The sequence below is a fragment of the Pan troglodytes genome, chromosome 7 (genome assembly GCF_028858775.2).
Source record: "Pan troglodytes isolate AG18354 chromosome 7, NHGRI_mPanTro3-v2.0_pri, whole genome shotgun sequence".
Classification (NCBI taxonomy): domain Eukaryota; kingdom Metazoa; phylum Chordata; class Mammalia; order Primates; family Hominidae; genus Pan; species Pan troglodytes.
Genome location: NC_072405.2, coordinates 67,161,047 through 67,184,846, shown reverse-complemented (window position 1 = coordinate 67,184,846; position 23,800 = coordinate 67,161,047). Strand labels below are relative to the sequence as shown.

The window sequence follows — 23,800 nt, the reverse complement described above, 5'->3', positions numbered from 1 at the left end:
ATTGATATATACAGTTGAATATATACAATTTATATTTGTTAATTATACCTCAATAAAGCTGGGGAGAGGAAGATCCAGATGGAACATCAAGAGAGGAAGAATAAAATATGTGAAATGAAAAATTCACTAGATATGAAGAGTTAACAGAAATCTCCAGCAACAAATTAATTTAAAATAGAACAGAAGAAAAAGAAAAGGCGGCGCACTGAAGAACCCTGGAGATGCACACACAAAAATGAAGGTTTATATCACCCTTCTAGGTATTTGGGCAAAGGGATCTAAGCATCCATGTAGTGAACAAAGGAAGTTCTAAATTTTAACTACAGCCTCATGATCAGTTACTAAAATAAGAATGAGAGCAGCTATGACTCTGTTCTTCTTTGTATTTGTATATTTTCTGTAAATACAGCAATTAATCTTTCTGTTCCTCTATACCTCTTTTTACCTTTATGTATGAATTGTTGGTAGTGGTTAACTTTACACTTTTGCCTTTAAATTAAAAATATTCTGTTGGGAATGTGAATACTTAGAAGGGTAATTAATATCATATAGTAATCAATACCATGATGACTGCCCAGAGATGGCCACATTAACTGGTATCATCCCTTTCTAGAGAAAGGGTGAGAGCAACTTCATTTATATTGAAGGGTACATGGCTTCATTTTGTACACCCCTGAGTTAAAAATGATTTTTATATTTTTAAAGATTGTAAATAAACAAATAACAATAAGAATATGTGATAAAGATCATAAGTGACCATGAAAGCCTAAGGTATTTATCATGGAGCCCTTTATAAAGTTTGAACTTTGATTTTATGAAGAAGTTCATCTTTCAAGGAGAAAGTATAAAGTTGTTGTTGTCACATGAAATTCAAATGTTTGTACAAGTGTGTGGATATACTGAGTAGTCAAAGGAGTAGGTGGTAACAGATATTAAACTACTGTTTGTCAGCTCCAAATCCATCCTTCTAGACTCTACTTGGTGATGCTGGGCCTAACTGTGCAAATTATAATTTCGTTTGTCAGTGACTGGAATGACAAGCACCTCATTCCTTCCTGTGTGCCTCCTGCTCCTGTCAGTACTGTGTAAGCCTGGCCCTTTACACTGGCAGCAGCAGTTGGTTCCAGTCTGCAACTTTTACTGACACTCCCAGAACCAGCCTCATTACAACCCCTCAGAGGCACTAATAGTGTCCCCTCATCCAAGGTCTGAGTCCCAGCTCTGTGGGGCTCTTCCTCAAGCTTCTAGGTTCTGCTAACTCCAATCTCTCTCCTGTGTTATCCCAGTCCTAGGAGAAGCAGCTAGCTATCTGCAATTACATCTATGTCTATTTATGTTTTTTTCAATTTTTCAACCTCTTAAAATACCTACTATTATTTGTTTTCCCAACTGCATCACCACTAACACAAGCAAGTTTTCAATAAATATTTGGTAAATACATAAATGCCAGGTACTGTATATGCATTGGGATATGGCAACAAGACAGACACAGATTTAACTACAATTATAATAAATGGTACAAAGTGCTATGGTCATAGCAATAACCTTAATAAAAGGTTATCAGATCCATTATAATTAAGCTAGACTCTGGAGTCTAATTACATGAAGCTTTGAATTTCAAAAAGAATGTTAAAAGATTAAGAGCAAAGGCCGGGCGCAGTGGTTCATGCCTGTAATCCCAGCACTCTGGGAGGTCGAGGCAGGTGGATCACCTGAGGTCAGGTGTTCGAGACCAGCGTGGCCAACATGGTGAAACCTGGTCTCTACTAAAAATACAAAAAATTAGCCAGGCATGGTGGCGCGCGCTTGTAGTCTCAGCTACTTGGGAGGCTGAGGCAGGAGAATTGCTTGAACCCAAGAGGCGGAGGTTGCAGTGGGCCGAGATCACGCCATTGCACTCCAGCCTGGGTGACAGAGTGAGACTCTGCCTCACAAAAAAAAAAAAAAAAAAAAAAAAAAAAAGATTATGAGCAACAAAGATATGATAGACCTATATGTGTATTTCAGAATGATTAACTTAGCAGCGGCTTAGTACTGTCTGAAATAAGTTACTAGAGGAAATTTAAGAGAGTACTATAATAATGAAGGCTAGAAGTATAGAAACCCTGAATATGGTTATAGTAGGACTAGAATGGATAAAAAACAGATAAAATGAATACAAGAAACAGAAACTGAATCAATAGGACTTAGTAACTGACTAAACGCAGAAGACAAAGGAGAACGAACTAGTAAAAGGTATCTGAATCTAAGTCCTAATAAACTCAAAACAGTGTAGCACAAAATGAAGTAGACTATGTAAGAAATGATATCCAAAAGGAAGTCTAAAATTTCTGAGAAGTGAGGTTCAATGCTAGTAGTATATCTGTGAGTTAGCCACAAAGAGGAAAGCTTATACTAACATGTAAAGTATGATTTTATATAATTCAAAATTAATTACACTATACATACCCCCTGAAGTGGTGCACCAGAAACCACGGCCACATTTGCACGTATTTCTTCTTCATTTAAACTCAGCCCCATGTATTGAGAGAGCTCCGGATACAGTCTGGGATAGAGATCTAAAAAGTAAATGAATAAATTAAAAAGCACTTACAGAATACACAAAATGAAAACTTCTCTTATTATGGGCTTCTGCGTATTAACAAAATTACACTTAAGTTATAAAATCTAGAATGAATTTAAAGTAGCAATTTGGAAAGGCATCTCCCCATCTCTGTAATAATGAGAAATGGAAAATACAGAAAATGTTTAAAATTCATAAAATATGAAGACATCTGAACTGAAACAACCAGAGATTCCTAAACACTCAAAAGTAGAAATAACTTTTCCAAATAAACTATCTTGCCTTTCCTGTTTCTTAAAATAAACTTACTTGATTAGGAATTTAGTAAGAATGCCACTGATTCTCCAATTCAGAACAACTGACCAAAATATCTATTTGTCAAGTCAGCTACTTTATAACTCATTCTGTAAACAGGGATATGGAATGATTCTTATGAACAATTTTTTTGGAAGCTTGTAAATTTATTTAGTGTCTTATCATTTTAATAATTTTAACCACATTCCAGTGAAATCCTGGAAATGGTATTTTTAAATATTAACATTATTTCACTTATTAGTAGTTATATACTATTTCCAAAAGCTCTTTTTTACATGAGACTTAAATTATCTGTGACTTAAAATGAATTTTCTATGAGGCACAATGTTATAAACTGTTGTAAGACAAAATGACAGGCCACAAAAACTTATTTAACACTTATTTTGTATCTTAACTCATAGTATTTAGGAGCTCTGTCCTGAATCCCTCTGAACCTTGAAGAAAAAGGGACCAAAGACAGGATACAGAGAATGAATAAAGGCCTTAAGATTTAGGAGGCTTCCCAAAGAGGAGGTGGTTGGAAATTTCAGAAGCTCCCATAGGAAAGACAGAAGACAATTCAGAAAGTTCAACAGCAGCAGCATGATAGTTCTTAAATGTGAATTCATATAGTTCTCATATGTGAATTCATATATATAATTCATTCATAAATGAATCAGCCACGTTAGGGATTTACAAGTCAGTCTAAAATTAATTTTCATTAAGCCATGAAATACATCCCCATATCCACAGTTCACTATCTTAATTAGAAAAAGGGTTATTTTTTGAAGTAAACTTTTTTTTCTTATTCATAACTATTTGAGCTTAACTACCAATTTTATGCAGCCTGTCCAAAAAAAAATCTTGGATTCCTTATATGAGCAAAAGAAGATAACAATATTTCTGTTCACAGAGAATGAACTCAAAGTATAAACCTACTTCCATCGTGAGGGATAGGAGCAGAAGCTTCTGACAAAATTGCTGGATTGGCAGGGTTTGCAGAAAAAGCAGTTTGAGCCTGAAAAAGAAAAGAAGAAAATTCTAACAATATGCTATACTTACTTTATATTCTTATATAATTTATAAGCTAAATCCAGTACTTCCAAAAAGAAACTAAAACAATGAAGATTTATGTAAGAAAGTTTAATTTCAAACACGTCAGCAATACATTTTTCAAAGGAAATCTGCAAATCAAAACTATATTTGATATTCTAAATACTTTTAAGGCTATCACAAAAAAATTGTAGAAGTACCATTCTACATGTCTTATAACCAGTACTTCATAGTGCTGCCACAATAAATTAATATTTTCAAAGTGCATTCTAAAATGAATAAATTTTACATTTTCATTATTCTTTTACTAATTAGTCCAAGTAAAAATATTTTATTTGCATAAGAAAAAACCTTACCCATATTCATATAAAAGTCACATATCAGAAAAACACCTAAAAAATTAATACTAAGCATGTCCCACTGAAATCATCTTTATCTTCATTGCAGCAAGTATAGGAAGGGGTTTATGCTAAATACTTTTAGAATATCAGAAATTATGAAAATAGCACAGTTTATCACTGACATAAATCGATGATGACAAGGTAATGTAATTTGTAACTGTTAAACAAACTTGCCAAAATCACTCTGACACACTCTGACACTCTAGCATTTATCAATGCTACTCATGCTCAAGTATCCTCTTCTCAGGGCTGTCTTGATGGCCTACATCATACGAAGTATCTCACTGATGGAAATACTTTATCCTTTACAATTAGATCTGACTTTCTGAAATAGCTATATGTCATTAGAGACAAGTTTGGTAATAAGCTGTATGACCAATCTCTACCAACTTTTTACTTTATTGGAAATGTATCATTTTAAAAATGAAGTTCATAGTAGTATCTCAACCTAGCCCTAAAATCAATGTCAAGAGTATTCCCAAAGATGCTTGGAGATATGAAAGCTTAGTTTAAATAAGTAAAGCCTATGAAAGCTTTGAATGGTACTAAAATTATATGTTCTGATATACTTGTTGAGTCATCCTTTAATATTTATTATTTCATAATTTGTTAAACATTCTAGATTTAAACAAAATACAGCATGAAAATCTTTATAATTATAAATAACAATCCACAAATTGAACATGTGTTGAACTTTGAAAGTTCGTTCACCACCGATTAGCTAAAAGGAGTTAGTGGCTTGTTATATTACTTCTTGAATCATGTCTAACAAAAAAAAATACTGTGCAGCACTGGGAAAAAAAAAAAAGAACTATAAAGACATGAAAAGACATGGAGGAAACTTAAGTGGATATTACTAAGTGAAAGAAGCCAATCTCAAAAGGCTACATACTTTATGATTCCAACTATACGACATTTTGAAAAATGCAAAATTGTGGAGATAATAAAATATTAGGCCAGGCACAGTGGCTCAGGCCTTTAATCCCAGCACTTTGGGAAGCTGAAGCTGGAGAGTAGCTTGAGGCCTGGAGTTCAAGACCAGCCTGGGCAACATAGGAAAACCCTGCCTATGCAAAAAATTGTTTTGGCCAGGCACAGTGGCTCATGCCTGTAATCCCAGCACTTTGGTAGGCTGAGGTGGGCAGATCACCTGAAGTCAGGAGTTCAACTGACCAACATGGCATGTTGTCATGTTTGTCATGGCCAACATGGCAAAACCCTGTCTCTGGTAAACATACAAAAATTAGCCGGGCATGGTGGTGGATGCCTGTTAATTCCAGCTACCCAGGAGGCTGAGGCAGGGAGAATTGCTTGAACCCAGGAGGAGGAGGTTGCAGTGAGCCAAGATCGCACCACTGGACTCCAGCCTGGTGACAGAGCCAGACTCCGTTTTGGGGGGAAAAAAATTTTTTTTTTTAAACTAGCTAGGTGTGGTGGTGCATGCCTGTAGTCCCAGCTACTTAGAAGGCTGTGGCAGGAGGATGGACGCTGCAGTGAACCATGACTGTGCCACTGTACTCCAGCCTGGGCAACAGAGCGACATCCTGACGCTAAAGAAAACACAAAAGCAAAAGCAAATTATTGGTTGCCAGGAGTTTCTAGAAGGGAAGGAAGAACAGGCATTAAAGAATTTTTCGAGCAGTGAACCTATTCTGTCTAATGCTACAATGGTATACAGTCATGTGCTGCCTGTTCTGGTCAATGATGAACCACATATACAATAGTGGTCCCATGAGATTATAAAAGAGCTAAAAAATTCCTACTGTCTAGTGACATCATAGCTGCCGTCACACAGAACAACTCATTACTTTGTGGTGATGGTGGTGTAAATAAGCTTACTGCACTGCCAGTCATATATAAAAAAGTATAGCATCTACAATTATGCATGGTACATAATACTTGATAATGATAATAAATGACTATGTTACTCATTTATGTATTTCCTGTGTTATACCCTTTAGAGTATATCCTTCTATTTACAAAAAAAGTTAACTGTAAAACAGTCTCAGGCAGGTCCTTCAGGAGGTATTCCAGAAGGCACTATTACCATTGGAGATGACAACTCCATGCATGTTACTGCCTCTGAAGACCTTTCAGTGGGATGATGTGGAGGTGGAAGACAGTGATATTGATGATCCTGACCCTGTGCAGGCCTAGGCTAATGTGAGTGTGTGTCTCAGTTTTTAACAAACTTACAAGCGATTTTTAAAAACTAAAAATTTAAAAAATAGGAAAAAAGCTTATAGAATCAGGATATAAAGAAAGAAAATATTTTATACAGCTGTACAATGTTTGTGTTTTAAACTATGTTATTACAAGAGTCAGAAAGTTAAAAAATTAAAGTTACAGGAAGCTAAGGTTAATTTATAATTCGAGAAAGAAAAATTTTTAAATAAATTTAGTGCAGCCCAAGTATAGAGTACTGATAAAGTCTACAGCAGTATACAATAATGTCCTAGGCCTCACATTCACTCACCACTCACTCACTGACTTACCCAGCGCAACTTCTAGTCCTGGAAGCTCCATTCATGGTAAGTGCCTTATACAGATGTACCATTTTAAATCTTTTACATTGTATTTTTACCATACCTTTTCTGTGTTTAGATACACAAATACCATTGTGTAACAATTGCCTACAGTATTCAGTACAGTAACATGCAGTATTACTGTATCATACAGGTGGGATCATACAGGTTTGTAGCATAGGAACAACTGACTATACCATACTGCCTAGATGTGTAGTAGGCTATGCCATCTACATTTGTGGAAGTACACTCTATAATGTTTGCACAACAAAACTGTCTAATGAGGCATTTCTCAGAACATATCCGTCTTTAAGCAACACATGACTATATACACGTCACTATACATTTGTCAAAATCCACAGAACATATAACACCAACAGTGAACCCTAATGTGATGTAATGTAAATATGTAGACTTCAGGTGATATTAATGAGCCAGATGTACTGCTCTGGTGCAGATGCTGATACTGGGGGAGGTTGTGCATGTGTGAGGACAGAAGGTATACTGTACTTTCTGATCAATTTTGTTGTGAATCTAAAATTGCTCTAAAACACAGCTTATTAATTTAAAATACTTCTCCTTTGTATGTAGTTATGATTTTCTATTCTTTCATTGCTATTGTTTTTAATCCAAGGAATACTGAAGAATATAGAAAGCTCCCTGCAAAGTTATATAAATTTAATTATGTTATTTGCAGTAAAAATGAAACAAAAGGATGTAACCCAATTTTAAGTACTATAAACCATTAAATGTAGCTACTTATTTCAAACTTACTTTGAAATCTGACACTACTAAAAAAAGGGGTTAGGGGTGCCCCAAGGAGCATGCCAGGGCCTATTGTTTCTGCCATTAACAGAAAGGATGTGGAAAAAACATGCTTGTAGCGTCACTGCTGCCAAATTCTGCCCACCATATTAGGAAACTGATAAGCTCTGGTTCTGTATATCATTATTTATTAAAAGCTTACTTTGCATAAGTAGAGGAAACCACAGGCTCTTGTCAGGATTTGGAATGGAGAGAAAAAGGTCTAGGGACTGTATGATGCTAAAAGCCACAGCCTAGTGGCTACTGCAGAATAGTTTACAAAATATGAATGGTTGGTTCATTGCTGTAATTTAGCTTTGCTGTGGTGTTAAAGGCCAGCAGATGAGAAAATGAATACTACCTTCCTTCATAATACCGTTTCAGGAGAATCTTAAGAATAAAAACAAACATGAGTATCATCCACCTTAGAAAATGATGCAAAAAAAAAAAAAAAAAAAAAAAACACCAGCCAAAGAGTTTAATGGCTAAATTAGGAATATTTTTAAATTCAGGGGTAATAAAAGAACCATGTTTCCCACTCCTTATTCACTGTTCTATCTCCCAGCTGCTTTCTGCTCTGAACATAAAACGTTCTTTAATGTAAATATCTATGTAATTCACTTCTGCTTAAAGAGGGCAGCATGATACAGATTGTAGCCCTCTTTATTTTTCATTCCAATATTTGTCAATATCAACTCTTCTGCTGCTGCTGTTTTCAAAACCAAAAGCCTCAGCTCATATCTGACTATGGTGAATTTACATTCAATTCCATAAAAAGCTAACAAAAAAAGGATGAAAACAAAGAACAGATTAGTCATTCTTACAGGTCCATCTAAAAATCCTTATCAGTTAATGTATTGATGTCATATTAATGGCTAAGCAGTTATTCTGGAAAGCTAAATATTTCAGATAAAGTCCTTTTAAAAAGAAAGAGTGCTTGTTTAGATGAACTATGTGGAAATAAAAACCACATGAAGAAAATACTGACAAAATACTAAAGAAGTGATAGGAACATGTAAAAGATGACTGAATAGGCCACTTGAAACTTTGAGGCATCAAAGCCTTGGCAGCTGAACTGTAGATTTCAGAGATTTTACAAACCTCATTTTAATATCCATACTGGATCTATGATAGAAAATAATTGTTCATAATTCAATTATCAGTAAGTAAATTGAATATCTCACTTTCTAGTAAATTGAAGACAGGGACCCAATAAAATGATCTTCAAGGTAAGGAGTTTTCGTTTATCTTGTCAAATTAAAACAATAAACAACGGCTGAAGAAATTCTAAATTGATAAGAGATCAAGTTGAAAGCTAACCGTAAACAAATTCATCATATACTACAAATTACCCCCAATTAAAATAATTACCAAAAATTTCCCAATTAGCCAGAATTGGTCCCAATTCCTCACTTTGTTCTTAAGCAGAAGCATTTGTCTTCAAAGCTAATACTTATACAAAGGAGTATAAAAATTTTCAACTCAATGCAATTAGAAATACTGCAATCTCTACACAGTCATTTAGAGAATGAACAAGTGAAATGTCTGCTGCTCATCTCTCAAAGGAAAGAAATCACTACACTTTCCCTGTGCTCTTACATGACTGCTCTTCTAAAAGCAGCATGTACGCCACTATTTCTGTAATTTTAACTTCAGTTAAGAGACGTAGAATTAGAGTGGTCATACCTAAAGATCCAAAAGAAAAATATACCAATTTTATACAAAACTATGAATATCTAAAAAATTGGAGTATATTTTGTCAACTCAAATATGTTACATATAATTTAAATTTTAACCAGAAAATTAAGCTACATGTAAAAAGTGTAAGTCGAATTAAAAAAATCTCATACCTATTAATTCACAGTGAAATGAAAAAAAAATTGCTAATTTTTCTGTAAACTTTTCAGTCTGCAATTAATAAAACTAAAAAAAGGTTTATGAAGTGTAAAAATGAACAAATATATCTGCTATTTAGCTATCTTGCTTTATTTCACCTATAAGTAGAATGCATGTTACTGTGTTTGTTTTCACAAAAGTATTTAAACTATCATACCTGAATTACTTTGTCTACCTTCAAGTCTTCGAGAGATGGATAGAGAGACATTTTTGCAGGATTCTTCTAAAGAAAAAAAGAAAGTTTTATTACTCTAATGTCATAGAAATTGAAATAGTATACACAGCTAACCACAGACACATAAACAAGTAGAACTATTTAACTCAATAAAAAACATTTAAATTGCAAAACATATTAAAAAATAAGAATATATAGGCCATACTAAGTTAGCTGATACTTAAGAATTACCAAACTACCTCTCCTTCCCCTAATAGTATTATTGAACTATATCCATCACCGATTTTTAAAATTCAAGTAAAAGTCCCTTCATTTTACAAATTTAGAAAATCAAATAGAATAGTTATGTGACTTACTCCTAACTTACACAAGTACTTGCAACTTAGCCAGGACTAGGAAACTACCCTTAGTACAATGCCCTTGGGCATTACACAGCTACATTTCCTTCTAACAATAAAAGCCTAAAAGCAGATCATATGCAGTATCAATACATGAACCTCTATTACTAAGAAAAATATATACACACATATATGTATACAGAAGAAACTATATCAACTGCTAACAGATTTTTCTTCAGAAGACAGATGGTAAAGGAGTGAGGAATAAGAGGGAAATTTTTACTTTTCGTTTAAAATACTTCTGTATTAAGTAGAAGTATGTTTTTTAGTTATAAATTGCTTTTTGTAATAATTTAAAACACAATTCTCTAAATGTATTATATGAATGCATATTTTAAATTTTATTTAGCTGTTTTGAGATGAATACCTGATACTTTCACTCAACCCAATAAAACAGAATATATGCTAAACTGGTATGCGGTTTAACGTAAGATTCTTGATTCAGGTATCAATTTATTACCTCCCATTTCCAAATCCACTTCTTATTGCTTTCTCTCCCAAAATGGAGCTGAGCTCTTTCAACATTGCTCTGTTACCAGCTGGCATGATGTTAAGCCTTGTCAGTAGAGGCAACTGGAGGTACATTGTAGGAGGAAGAGCTTTTCTCTTCATGGTTCCAACGTACTACTCTAGCCAGACTCCTGCCAGGAGTAGTTTCACAAGCATGCAGAAGCTCACCCCAGCACTCTATTGAGTAACTCTGCAGCAGAATGCCACCACCAAGGAATCTCCCTGAGCAGCTTTCTCAACCCCTTCACGTGGCTTCTGCAGCAAATTCCAAGGTTCAGAATGCCAGAGGGAGAATAAGTTCCAGAAGCATGGTATCCGGCAACTTCAGCATCTGCCAGTGACATCTGTCCCCTCTTCAACCAGACCTGAATCTCAGCCCCAGTATGGGAACAGCCCTAGAGTTAGTGGCTACTTATTAAGTCTGCTCTTACAGTATTCTTCAAAGTTGTCTTTACTTCTTACAAGTCAATTTCTATTTCTTCAATCATGTTATAACTAATAATTCTGTGTATTAAACCTCCACTGTTAAAATCACTATATGGTCTCTGTCTCCTAGTTGGACAGTATGAGATAGTTTTTTTTTTTTTAATTTAATTCACACACTCTAAGATTCAGCCTTTCAAAGTATATAATGCAATGGTTTTTAGTATATTCACAGACTTCTACAATCATCTCCACTACCTATCTTCGAATATTTCCATCCTCCCCAAAAGAAAACTCATGCCTCCCCATTCTACCCTCCTTCCAGCTCCAGGCAACATACACTTTCCCGCCTCTGTTTTTACCTGCTCTGGATACTTAATCTAGAATCTTAGAATATGTGGCCTTCTGCATCTGGCTTCTTTCACATAGCATATGTTCAAGGTTCATCTGTGTTGGAGCATGTATCAGTATTTCATTCATTTTCATAGCAGAATAATATTCCATTGTATGTATACCACATTATATTTATGCTGTCATCAGCTGATGACATTTGGGTTATTTGCACTTTTGGCTATTATAAATAACGCTGTTAAAAATGCCAATGAGCATTTGCATTGTTAGCAAATAATATGTAAGTTTATATACTTTTTTAATAAATGCATCTTTAATTCTCTTGGAATATAGCTAAGCATGCAACTGCTGGGTCATATGGTAACTCTAATACCATCCCCTTGATGATTACAGGATTCAACATATGAATGGAGGGACACAGTCACAAACATTCAGACCATATCATAGACCACTATCATATATGATTTACAAATACTTTTCTTATTCTGTAGATTGTCTTTTCATTTTTTCTCACAGTGCATTTTGCAATATGAGGTTTTTAATTCTGACAAATTTGAATCTATATTCTTGGTTGCTTATGCTTTAGATATAACATCTAAGAAACTACTGCCCAACTCAAGGTTATGAAGACTTACCCTTATGTTTTCTTCTAAAAATGTTATGTCTTTAATTCCTGCATTTATATCTTTGATCTATTTTATGTTAATTTTGTACACGGTGTGTGGTATAGATCCATATTCATTATTATCCATGTGGAAACCCAGTTATTTCAGCACCATTTTTTGAAAATAACATTTTTGAATTGTCTTCGCATCGTTGTTGAAAATCAAGTGATCATAACTGTATGCACTTATTTCTGCAATCTCAATTCTATTTCACTGATCTATATGTCTATCCTTATACCAGTACCACACATTCTTGAGTACTGTACATTTGTATTAAGTTTTAAAATCAGTTAATGTGAATCCTCCCACTTTGTCCTTTTTTGAAATTGTTTTGGCTATTCTAAATCCCTATCAATTCAGTATCAGTTTTAGAATCAGTATATCCATTTCTGTAAAAAAAATAAAAAGTATCCTTAAATCTGAAGTGAGTCTCTTATAAACTGGGTATAGCTGGCTCTTGGTTTTATTTTTTTAATCCATTCATCCCCTCTATGTCTTTTGATTGGAGAGTTTAGTACATTTAAAGTTATTACTGAAAGGGAAGGACTTACAATGACATTTTGTTAATGATTTTCTATCTTGAAACTTTTTTGTCCTTCCTTTCCTCTCTTGCCATCATGCTTTTTGTTTCACTGTTTTTTTTTTTTAATAGATATGCTTTGATTCCTTATTTGTGTGTGTGTATTTTCTATAGGTATTTTCTTTGTGGTTACCATGGAGTTTACATAAAACATCTTCTAATAAACCTATTTTAAGCTGATAACTTCAACTGCATACAATACTGCTTCTTCTCATCCATCCCCATACTGCATTACTGATGCTACAAATTTCATCTTTTATGTTGTGCATCTATTAATATTTTTATAGTTACAGCCACTTAAACTTTTGTCTTAGACTTATATATCAGAAATAAGTGATTTACTCACCACCATTACAATAATATGCAGGTCTCTATTTGTCCATAGCTTTATCATTTAATTTTATACTTTCATGTTGAACATGCTTTTGTTTCCATTTAACAGACTCCCATTAGCGTTTAAGTCAGATATAGTGGTGATGAACTCTCTCAGATTTTGAGAATCTTATTTCTCTTTTACTTTTAAAGAAAAGTTTTGCCACATACAGTACTTTGCTGGCAGTTTTTCTTCCAGCAGTTTGACTATATCATCCCACTTCTTTCTGACCTGCAAGGTTTCTGCTAAGAAATCCACTTAGAGTCCCACAGAATCTCCTTTGTGTATGACAAGTTGTTCTTATCCTGCTGCTTTCAAAATTCTTTGACAATTTGATTACAGTGTGTTTCCATGTAGATGTCTTCGGATTGTTCTACTCTGGAGTCCATTTGGCTTCTTGAATCTGGATGTCCACTGCTTTCCTTCAATTTGGGAAGTTTTGGCCATTATTTCTTCAAATAAGCTTTTTGCTCCTTTCTCTTTCCAACATATGGAACTTCCATACAATCTACATTGATAAAATTGATGCTGTCCCATTAGTACTCTAGGCTGTCTTCTTTTTTAATTTTTTTTCTTTTTGCTTCTCTGACTGGATAATTTCAAATGACCTGGCTTCAAGTTCACTAATTCTTCTCCTTGAAAAACACTGCTGCTAAACTCCTCTAGTAAATCTTTCAATTTGGTCAAAGAAGCATATTGCATCTGTTACAATGTTTGTTTGGTTCCTTTTTACGTTTTCAATCTCTATGTTGATACCATTTTGTTCATGCAGCATTTTCCTTGGGTCACTGAACATGTTTATGGTGGTTAGTCTGAATTCCTTCTGAGATAATGAAGATATCTGTGTTTCCTTAAAGTAGGTTCCTGGATATTTTGACTCTTTGATTGTGCCATGTTTCCCTATTTCTTTGTGTGTCTTTTAACATCATGTTGGGATCCAAGCATTTGAAAAAATATCACCCCTCCCAGTCTTTGTGGTCTGGCTCTGTACAGAGAAAGATCCTCACTGATCGGCCTGACTAGAGATTCTGCATGCCTTTTGAACCTTTCCTGAGGATGCTTCTTCTCGACCAGTGTGTATAAATTCTCAAGATGAACTTGTTGGTTTCCTTTTTCAGGATCTCATAATCTTTTGCTCCCTGTGCTATCTGTCTGTGGTACTTCAGGTTCTCTGGAGCTGCTGCAAGCCACCCAGCTCTCTTGTTTTTCAGAGGCCTCCAACCTGGTGCCCTTTCCCATCAGTGGGCTTTTAGAGTATGTCCACTCCTGCCTGTGCTCCAAGTCAGGTGAAACAGAAGCCAGTCCCTTGGGGGTAGCTCTCTGAAGTGCTGGAATGTTGGACACATACTCCACTATTCTCTCCCCAACACCTTTCATGCCACACGTAGGGACAAGCTGCTGAGCTGTATCATCCTCTGTCTGCCCTACCATAGGTCCTCTAGAGCAGCAACAAGTCTTCTGTTGTTCTCAGTGGCTCCTGGGCACCTGGAATACACCAGCCCCTGTCAGCTTTCCAAGACAAGCAAGACAGAAGCCAGTCCCTCAGCCCACTGAAAAGGTGAAACACTGGACACACATTCCAACTCTTTTGTCTCCCCAAGGAGAAGCCAAGAGTTGAGGATTTTCTCCTGCTGGTTTCATGCTGAGGGAGGGGGAGGGACCATGGTGAGTGCCTGCTAATCTAAACTGTCAACTTTGTTTTCAATGACCCCGCAACCTGGTGCCCTTTCCTGTCAGAACTTATATTCAAGCAAAATAAAAACCAGACCCTTGGGCAGACCTCTGAAAAATCTGAATGTCACACAGATGTTTCAGTCTTCTCTTTCCCCGCCCAGGGAAAAACCAGGAGCCTGGAGTTTCCTCTTGCTCATGCCATGCTGAGCCAGGGGAATGAACTATGGTGAGCAAGTAGGATGAATTTTCCTACTATCTTCACTGCAGCTGGTTTACTGCTCACCTAGAATGCAGGAGCCTCTTAACTAGTTTCCGGATTTCTCACAAAGAGGTCTGGTGTATGTATCGTTATTGAATCAGTATTTCTGTGGGGAGAAGAAGCATATGAGCTTTCTATTGCACCTTCTTGCTGCTATTACACATCTTTTGTTTCTTTTCTAATTTCTCTGGCTATAACCTCCAGTACAATGGTGAATAGTAGTGGCCTGGTACAGTCCTTAAGGGAAAAACAGAATCTGGGTTTGTGAGAAAAAAAAAAAAAAAAATTCACATTCTTGAGAGAGCACTATCAAATATGATTTAATTGTATTAATCCAGGAGAACAAAGTGAATTATCTTCTTTGGGTTCAAAGGATCAATTTCCTAGCAGCCTTTCCCTAAACACAATTTTTTGCCTTAAACTTTCAGCCATTCTATCAATATAAACAAAATGCATATGATATATAATATACAAAATGCAAAGCAAGTTGCAATATCAACAACCAAAATGCACTGAAAAGAATGTTACCTGGCCATCTAATATTATTTCTATTTTTGATTTCTTTTTTTGATTCTGTCACTGGCTAACTTCAAAATCCCACTGTTCTCATGAAAAATGAAGTGGTTTCCTAACTTTTCTCTCCATAGAAGTTTCTCTTCAAATAAATATTAACTGAAGTTGTCTGAACAACTCTTGAGTTAATTAACACACCAGCAACTCAAGCCTAGAAGAAAAATGGACTTTCAAAAATTTTTTTAAATAACAAATATTACCGTAATTTACACTTCTGAAAAAGTAAGTTTCAGGTTTGCTTTAAGTGTACTGATCTTAATTAACTCTCACTGTTTTTTAAATCACAAAGCATTCCTCAGTTTTACTTTCTTGACCCATTTCATTAAATTTCTTTCCACGTATTAAAATGTTGTAGCTGCAAACCACTGACTATTTGCCGCCCAGGTCACATGCTTCCATGCCTGCATATTTTTGTAAAAGGTGCATTCTCTTCCAGGAATGTCCTTCCAGGACTTCTCCACCGATCAAAATCCTAGTTAGCCTTGAGGCGTAGGTCAAGTGTCACTTCTTAAAAGAGGGTGACTTTGAAGGCTTCAGTTGGATATTATTTGCTCCTCCCAACTCCTCTCAACTCTGCCTTAGATTATAGCTAGTACATGTTTATGTCCACTACTTGAAGGCAGGACTCAATTTAATTTATTTACACAGCATAAACACTTTTTCCTCATCCTCAAAGATATCAAATGTAGCTGGGCGCAGTGCCTGTAATCCCAACAGTTTGGGAGAAAAAGGTAGGTGGATCACTTGAGCCCAGGAGTTTGCGACCAGCTTGGGCAACATGGAGAAACCCTATCTCTACAAAAAATATAAAAAACTAGCCAGGGACAGCGGCACATGCCTGTAGTCCTAGCTACTTGGGAGGCTGAGGTAGGAGGACCACTTGAGCAAAGGAGGTTGAGGCTGCAGTGAGCTGTGGTCACACCACCACATTCTAACCTGGGTGGACAGACTGAGACCCTGTCTCACCAATAAAAAAAACTTTTTAAAAAGAAGATACCAAATGTTAGTATTTTGACAAATGTCATCAAAACAACAGTAAATAAGATATCTTTAAACACTTATTGAAAAGATCAAAATATTCTTAGGGCAAGTCCGTACTTTTGAACCTAACAGTGTAAAAAGCCTTCCAGGAAAATGATAAATGCTTTATTTTTCTGAAGGGCTCCATTAAGTCACTTGTACATTATATTTAAATCTTTGACCTAATGGGAACTGTTAGAAACACAGCCCTTTTTCAAGAACCACAAAGCTAACTCTGGGAAATCCTTCTAATTGTGGCTGGAATTTTATAATGACCAATAATGAGGTTTAAGAGGATTCTGAAAGTAACTATTACATCAGTGGAAGAATCTCATTTTACCTCACTTGCAACTCTTATCAAACATTATTATTGTACAAACTAAACTAAAGAATTTTGTTTCTAGGCTTTCCTTCGAGCTGAGTAATCACTAAGAAGATAAAACTCCCACTACTCTTCAAGGGTTTGATCAAACCTTCCTGACCACTACAGCTTTTTTCCACTGGCCTAATTCCTTGGAAAGAAATGGTACTGCCCACATACCCTTTGACCAGGTTTGGCCCACACTACATTATTTGCAATCTCTGTGACTCACTTCATGCCTTATGAAAGGCCCCTACACCCAATGTATCTCAGGCCTCAGAAGTATCTCACAAATAGTTTCTATTAAGAGATCTTTCAGTGGGTGGGATAGTTTCGGACTTTTTCAGAACACCAAAAGGCTATATATATATTATATATGTGTGTGTGTGTGTGCGCGCATATGTATTATATATAACATATATAATATGTATTATGTAATATGTATTATACGTATTATATATAATATATATTATGTTACATTATTATATTATATTAATATATTTTAAATATATATTTATATTTATATTTATATATTTTATATTGATATATTTTTATATATCTATATATTTTTATATATTTATATTTATATATTTTATATTTATATATAATTAAATATAAATATCTAAATATAAATATTTTAAATATAAATATTTAAATATAAATATTGATTAAAATTAATATCATTTTCCTGGAATTAATATATAAATAATAATATATAATAATACTATATTATTATATTATATTATAATATACATTATAATTATATTATATATAATACTGTATATAATATATACTATATTGTATATAATAGTATAATATATAATATATAGTATAATAGTATTATACTATATATTAGTATAATATATAGTATATATAACATATATATAATATATAATATTATAATATATAATAGTATAATATATGATATATAGTATATAGTATCATATTATATATTATATACTATATTATATAATATAGTATAGTATTATACTATATATTATATACTATAGTATATAATATAGTATATAATATATAGTATAATAGTATGATATACAATATATATTGTTATATATAATATATAAATCATATATTATTTATAAATATATATTATATATTAGAATATATTATAATACGTATTATACGTATTATAATATATAATATGTATTATATATGTTATATATAATACATACATTTTATATATATATGTATTTATATATTGTCTGCCTCAGTACCAAGTTTCCCATTTGTCCCTCAACCCCCTCAGGGCAATATCAGAGTAACCTCCTTGAAGTCTTTAAATATGTGTACAGAACGAAGGCCCTCAACTTAAATACTTATGTGATATTTTGGAATTCTAGTTTATTCGTTCTCTGGACACAATATTCTGATTAATGAAGTAGGAAACACTGGCAAAGTTTTCCAAATAATATCACCTAGAATGGCAATACTCATCATTTTCTGAGTTATTAACCTCACCCCTTCTCAAACCACCAACTACAACTGGCCTCCCTTAAAAATGACATGTGACTGTTTAAGGTGAAATAATGTTTATTTGCTTCTTTTAATCTAAGCTATTAAAACAGGAGTTCCCAACCCCCGGGCCATGGACCAGTACCAGTCGGTGGCCCATTGGGAACCAGGCCACCCACAGCAGGTGAGTGGCAGGTGAGCCAGCATTACCACCTGAGCTCTAGCTCCTGTCAGATCAGTGGCAGCATTAGATTCTCATAGGAGCAGGAACCCTATTGTGAACTGTGCATGCAAGGGATCTAGATTAAACGCTCCTCGTGAAATAGTTTCATCCTGAAGCCATCCACCTATCCCGTCCGTGGAAAAACTGTCTTCCATGAAACCAGTCCCTGGTGCCAAAAATGTCGGGAACCGCTGTATTAAAAACATCTTGGGATAATAAAAATTTAGGATGGCAGAATCATTGATTTTTTAAAAAAATTATATGACAGTTGATAAGCAATTAGTTGAATTCGAAGATGTTGCCTATTTCAACTACTGATATCTTCAAAACCAGGAAAATTTGGAGTGATAATTTGTTGAAGCAGTTATTAAAATTTCTAGTAAAGTTGTGTTTCATTATGTCTTTAATTTTACTTTTGCAAACTATTCATAAAATGACTGAAAAACGTAAAAAATAAAATTATCAGGCCAGGAACCGTATGGCTCATGCCTGTAATCCTAGCACTTTCAGAGGCTGAGACAGGAGGACTGCTTCAGCCCAGGAGTTCAAGACCAGCCTGAGCAAGATTCCATCTCTAAAAAAAAAAAAACTAAAAAATGAAAAAATAAAGTGTCCATTGGACCCAGATAGTAAGCATTCCAGATGGCTCATACATGAGGTCTAGAAACACAATTTGATATATCCTAAGCAGTCTTCCAGAGCAATGTTTCTCAATCTGGCTAATCATCAGAGCCAAATTACCCGAGGCTCTAGTTATTATAAAAACAGCTTCCTGGGCAGACACAGATTTCACGGAAGGACTTAGGAACTCTTCTTTTTAATAAGTATCCTGGGGGTTTCTGATGATCAGCCATTAAGAAGTATGTCCATATGAAGTCCACTGTAATAGAATAATTAATCCTTACCCATAGGATTCCATTTCTCACCTGGCAAAAATCCAAAGTTTGACATTCTCTGACAGCAAGCCTTTGAGAAACACTCACATACTACTAATGGGAGCGTAAACTAGTACAATTACCATAGAGAGTGAGTTTGCAGTTATCTTACCGAAATTCTAAATTCAGATACCCTCCAACTCTGCAGTATCACTTCAGGTCTCAAAACCTGAAGTGTAAAAATATATGTGCACAAAGGAAGCAACATATGTAAAAGTTGATTCACCGCAGCACTGAGTGTAACAGCAAAAGACTTGAAAGCTATATATGCTGATATTAGAAAAGCTCCAAAATATTATCACTAACTGGAAAAATATGAGCAAAATGTGAAGCAGTATATAAAATGTTAACGTTTGTGTTAAAAGCAAGGAGGCAAATACAGCTTATATGTTTGCCTGTGTAGATATAAAATTTGCCTAGAATACCTAAGAAATGTAAAAAAGTTGCCTGCCTGCCAGAAGACTTGTTACTATATACCTTTTTATGCTGCTTAAATTTTGAGACAAGTGACTGTTTACCTACTCAAAAACAATACATTTACAAAACATGTTGGCAGCACTTGAAAAGAAATTAATCAATGCTAACGTAACTATTGCTAAAAGTAGAAAGTATTTCAAAGTTATTTGGGGGCGCTTTTCTTTTTTAGAATTTCTTGGCATTTAATACCTATAAAAAGTTCCCAAATCTGGCAAAAACAGGGAAAATAGTTGTCACGCTCATTTTAAGAAACTCTTTAATTAAACAGTACATTTAACCGGCAACCATTAGCAAATTCTTCCCCTTTTGTTCATCTTTTTCCCCTTTTTACATCTTTTCCTATAATGCCCAAAACTAAAAGTTAATCTCTCCAAAGTTAAATTTAGTTTATAATGGAGTGACTATTTACTGACCATTTTAAAAGTCATTCTACTTCTTTTTATTCTGTGCCACAAACCACTTGATTTATAATATTTATGTACCATTTAAGGCACAAATTTTATAGAATTAAGTTGGTAACACAGAAGACAAAAGGACGTATTTTCTACCGTTATCCCTCAATCTTAAACAGGAAAATAAAAAGACTGAACAAATTTGAGTTTTAACTAATCACATACACATTTAGAAATCAATTTAATTTAAAAGGCCCGCAGTTGTTTTTCAAGGTAAATTTCCTGCTTTAATCAACGATTTCTTTTTGAAACAAGCGGATGTTAAGAGTTTGGTAAGCCGAGCGTACTTTCTAAGCAATGTACGTAATGGAAAAGATAACAGTAAATGTGTATGTGGTTATACAGACTAGATAATCTACAAACTCCTTTCAAAAATGGACACATTAGAAGACTCCATGACTCAATAATCACCACTTTGGTAAAAGTGAAAACTTTCCACATCCATATGCCTTCCCTTTCCCATTATTACAAGGAAATCCTGAAAAGAAGGCTCTGAGTCATCATATCTCAGGGGTCAGATCTCAGGTGTATTTCCTTCTAAACACATCCTACTGGAAACGTTTCTCCCTCAGGTCCAACTTCTCCAGGAAAAAGCTCAAAGCGAACAACCTCTCCCCACCCCCTTCCAAAAAAGTCAAGGCTTCGCCCAATAAACAAACACTTCCTTCCTCCTTTCAAATCCAGGACTTTCCGAATAATCCAAAAGAAGGGCGATTAAGTACAGCCCTAGAAACGCCGAGCACTGGGAGGAACCGTGGCCAGAGGCTCTTTCTTATCTCGAGATCTTATCGAGGAGAAAACAAGGATCGAGAGACGGTCCCAGGAAGAACCCCAGAGCTGGGGCGGGGGCTGACGGCGTTCACCCAGCCGGGCCTCCGGGCTCTGCCAGCCCCAGCCCCAGCCCCAGCCCCAGTGCCAGCCCCAGCCCCAGCCCGGGCAGGAGCCCGAAACGCGCGGGGTCGCGGCAGGCAGAGCGCGCTGCTCCCGCAAACTTGCCCCCCCAGCCAGCAGGGCGCAGGGAGGGGCGCGGAGCCCCCTGAGGAGAGGGCGTCGCCGAAACGGCTCGCGAAAACGGCTGCGAACAGGATGCAGTCTGTGAAGTGGCCCAGGGACCGTCACACCTCTGCCCCAAGTCCCCACGCCCGGGACCTGGCACCGGCGTCCCTCCTTGCCCCCTTGGCCTCTCACCTAGCCCACAAGGAACCGCTCGCCGCCGCCGCCTCCGGTCACTGGCACCGACTTCTGAGGCCCGAGTGTAAGAGATCGGCGCGCGCCCGAGGACCTCCCCCGAGGCGCGTCATGGCACCGCCCCCGCCTTCAGCCCGCGCAGGCGCACGGCGCCAGGTCAGGTGATCCCGTCCCCAAGGCAACGGGGCGGTAGGGGTAAAGAAGCCTGGGCGTGGGTCGTTCCTGCAGCTCCAGGTATCCGGCAAAGTGGGGCGGTTCATGCCGCCCGCTGCCCAGCGGTTATGCTCCCAGTCTTCTCCGCTCTTCGGCTGTTCGTGCCCGCGGGCCCCGTGCCTCCCACTCACTACTGTGTGTATCGCAGCTCACGGTCGCTTGGTTCTCGTCGCCTCCAATTCAAAGAGGTCTCGGGAGCCCCTGTTCCCTCTTGGGATGCCTTCGACTTCCACCACTGCTGCCCTAGTCTCACTCTCCGCTTGCTGTACCTCTCCACTATAGGCTCAGAAACGTTCCTCTCACGACCCCTTCTCAACTCATGCTTTATTTTTCTGTTGGAAATTTGGATGTTGGGGGTGGGGGGCGTATTACTCTGTCCGCCTAAGCTAATATTCCTTCGCTATTGAGAGTTACGTGTGGTGCTGCGCAAAAGTAATTGCTTCCCAGTACAAAAACATAACGATCATTTCTTGAGGGCTGATTTTGTGCCAGCCATAGCTCTACGAACTTAATGTATAGTCTTATTTGGTCTTCACATCAGTCTATAAAGACATCCCATTACAGACAAAGAAACTGAGGCACAGTTTACCCAAGAGTAATCATAGTTACCATGGAATACTGTAGAGTCCTTGACAAAATAGCATTTACAAGCAGTTTATTTCTAGCTAAATTAGTGCCAGAATAATTTAATATATGGCAAAACTAATAAAAATCTGAGTGTAAAAGAGGTGACAAAGATGAAAACTTTGCCCTCAGTAAGGTTATAGTTAGGCTGATGAAATGGACATTTAAAAATAATTACAAGGTAGATTGGGAAGGAAGAAATAAAACTTTTTGCTTTCAGATGAGATGATTATCTAACATAGAAAATCCGGAAAAAATTGACACTCCTCGCCTAAAAAAACAGAATGAAAAGCAATTATAGCAAGTTTGCATGAACAAGTTTAAAACAGGCTCATTCTAAGCCAAAATGCTTGGGACTAGAAATGTTTCCAATTTTGGATTTTTTTTTTTGCTTTTGTAATATTTGCATTATATACTTATGGGTTTACCATCCCTACTCCAAAACTCAAAATGTTCCAGTGAACATTTCCCTTGGTCCTCATGTCAGCACTCAAAAAGTTTCATATTTTAGAGTAGTTCATATTTTGGATTTCTGTACTAGGAATAGTCGACCTGCATACATGGTCTGTTGTTTTCTTATATACCATCAATAAACAATTGGTATTTGAAATTAAAAACAATAACCACTGACACTAGCACCAAAATAAAATGAAATATTTAGGTATAAATCTAACAAAATATGTAAAAGGTTTATACAAGAAAAACTACAAAATTCTAATTAAAAAAAACTTCCAATAAAAAAACTACAAAGTTCAAAGGAGATCTAAATAAATTTAAAGATATTCCATTTTCATGGATAGGAGTACTTGATATTTAACTGTCAGTTCTGCCCAACTTAATCTATAGATTTGATACAATCAAATCAAATCAATCAAAATCCCAGCAAGTTATTTTGTGGATATTAACTGATTCTAAAGTTTATATGGAAAAATGAAAGACCCAGAAGAGCCAAACCAATACCAAAGGAGAGGAACAAAGTCAGAGGCCAAACAGTACCTTAGTTCAGGCTGTTGTAACAAATTGCCGTAGATTGGGTGGCTTAAACGACAGAAATTTACTTCTCACATCTCTGAAGTCTGAGAAGCCCAAAATCAAGTTGCTGGCACATCTGGAAATCTGGTGAGGGCTCACTTTTGGGTGTGCAGATGGCATTCTTCCCATTGTATCCCCACATGGCAGAAAACGAGACAGATAAAGCACATTCTCTTCTATCTATTCTTATTAGGGCATTCATTTCATTACGAGGGCTCAACTCTCATGAGCTAATTATCTCTCAAAAACCTTGGGTCTAAATACCATCACATTGGAGATTAAGCCTCA

The 23,800-nt window shown here is 36.0% G+C and overlaps 1 protein-coding gene across 9 annotated transcripts in view; it reads right to left on the bottom strand.

Annotated features, from left to right (window-relative positions):
- Nucleotides 1-21,818, bottom strand: part of SDCBP (syndecan binding protein) — a 29,968-nt gene extending 8,150 nt beyond the window's left edge. For 2 of the 9 annotated variants that reach the window (XM_016958894.4, XM_016958896.4), the window contains exons 1-4: nucleotides 12,985-14,496; nucleotides 9,694-9,759; nucleotides 3,797-3,875; nucleotides 2,449-2,558 (exon numbers count right to left, since the gene is read on the bottom strand). In XM_016958894.4, coding sequence (XP_016814383.1) covers nucleotides 2,449-2,558; nucleotides 3,797-3,875; nucleotides 9,694-9,759; nucleotides 12,985-13,032 — 303 coding nt within the window. In that variant the 5' untranslated portion in view covers nucleotides 13,033-14,496. 9 annotated transcript variants of the gene reach the window in all.
- Between the last annotated feature and the right edge of the window lie 1,982 nt (nucleotides 21,819-23,800).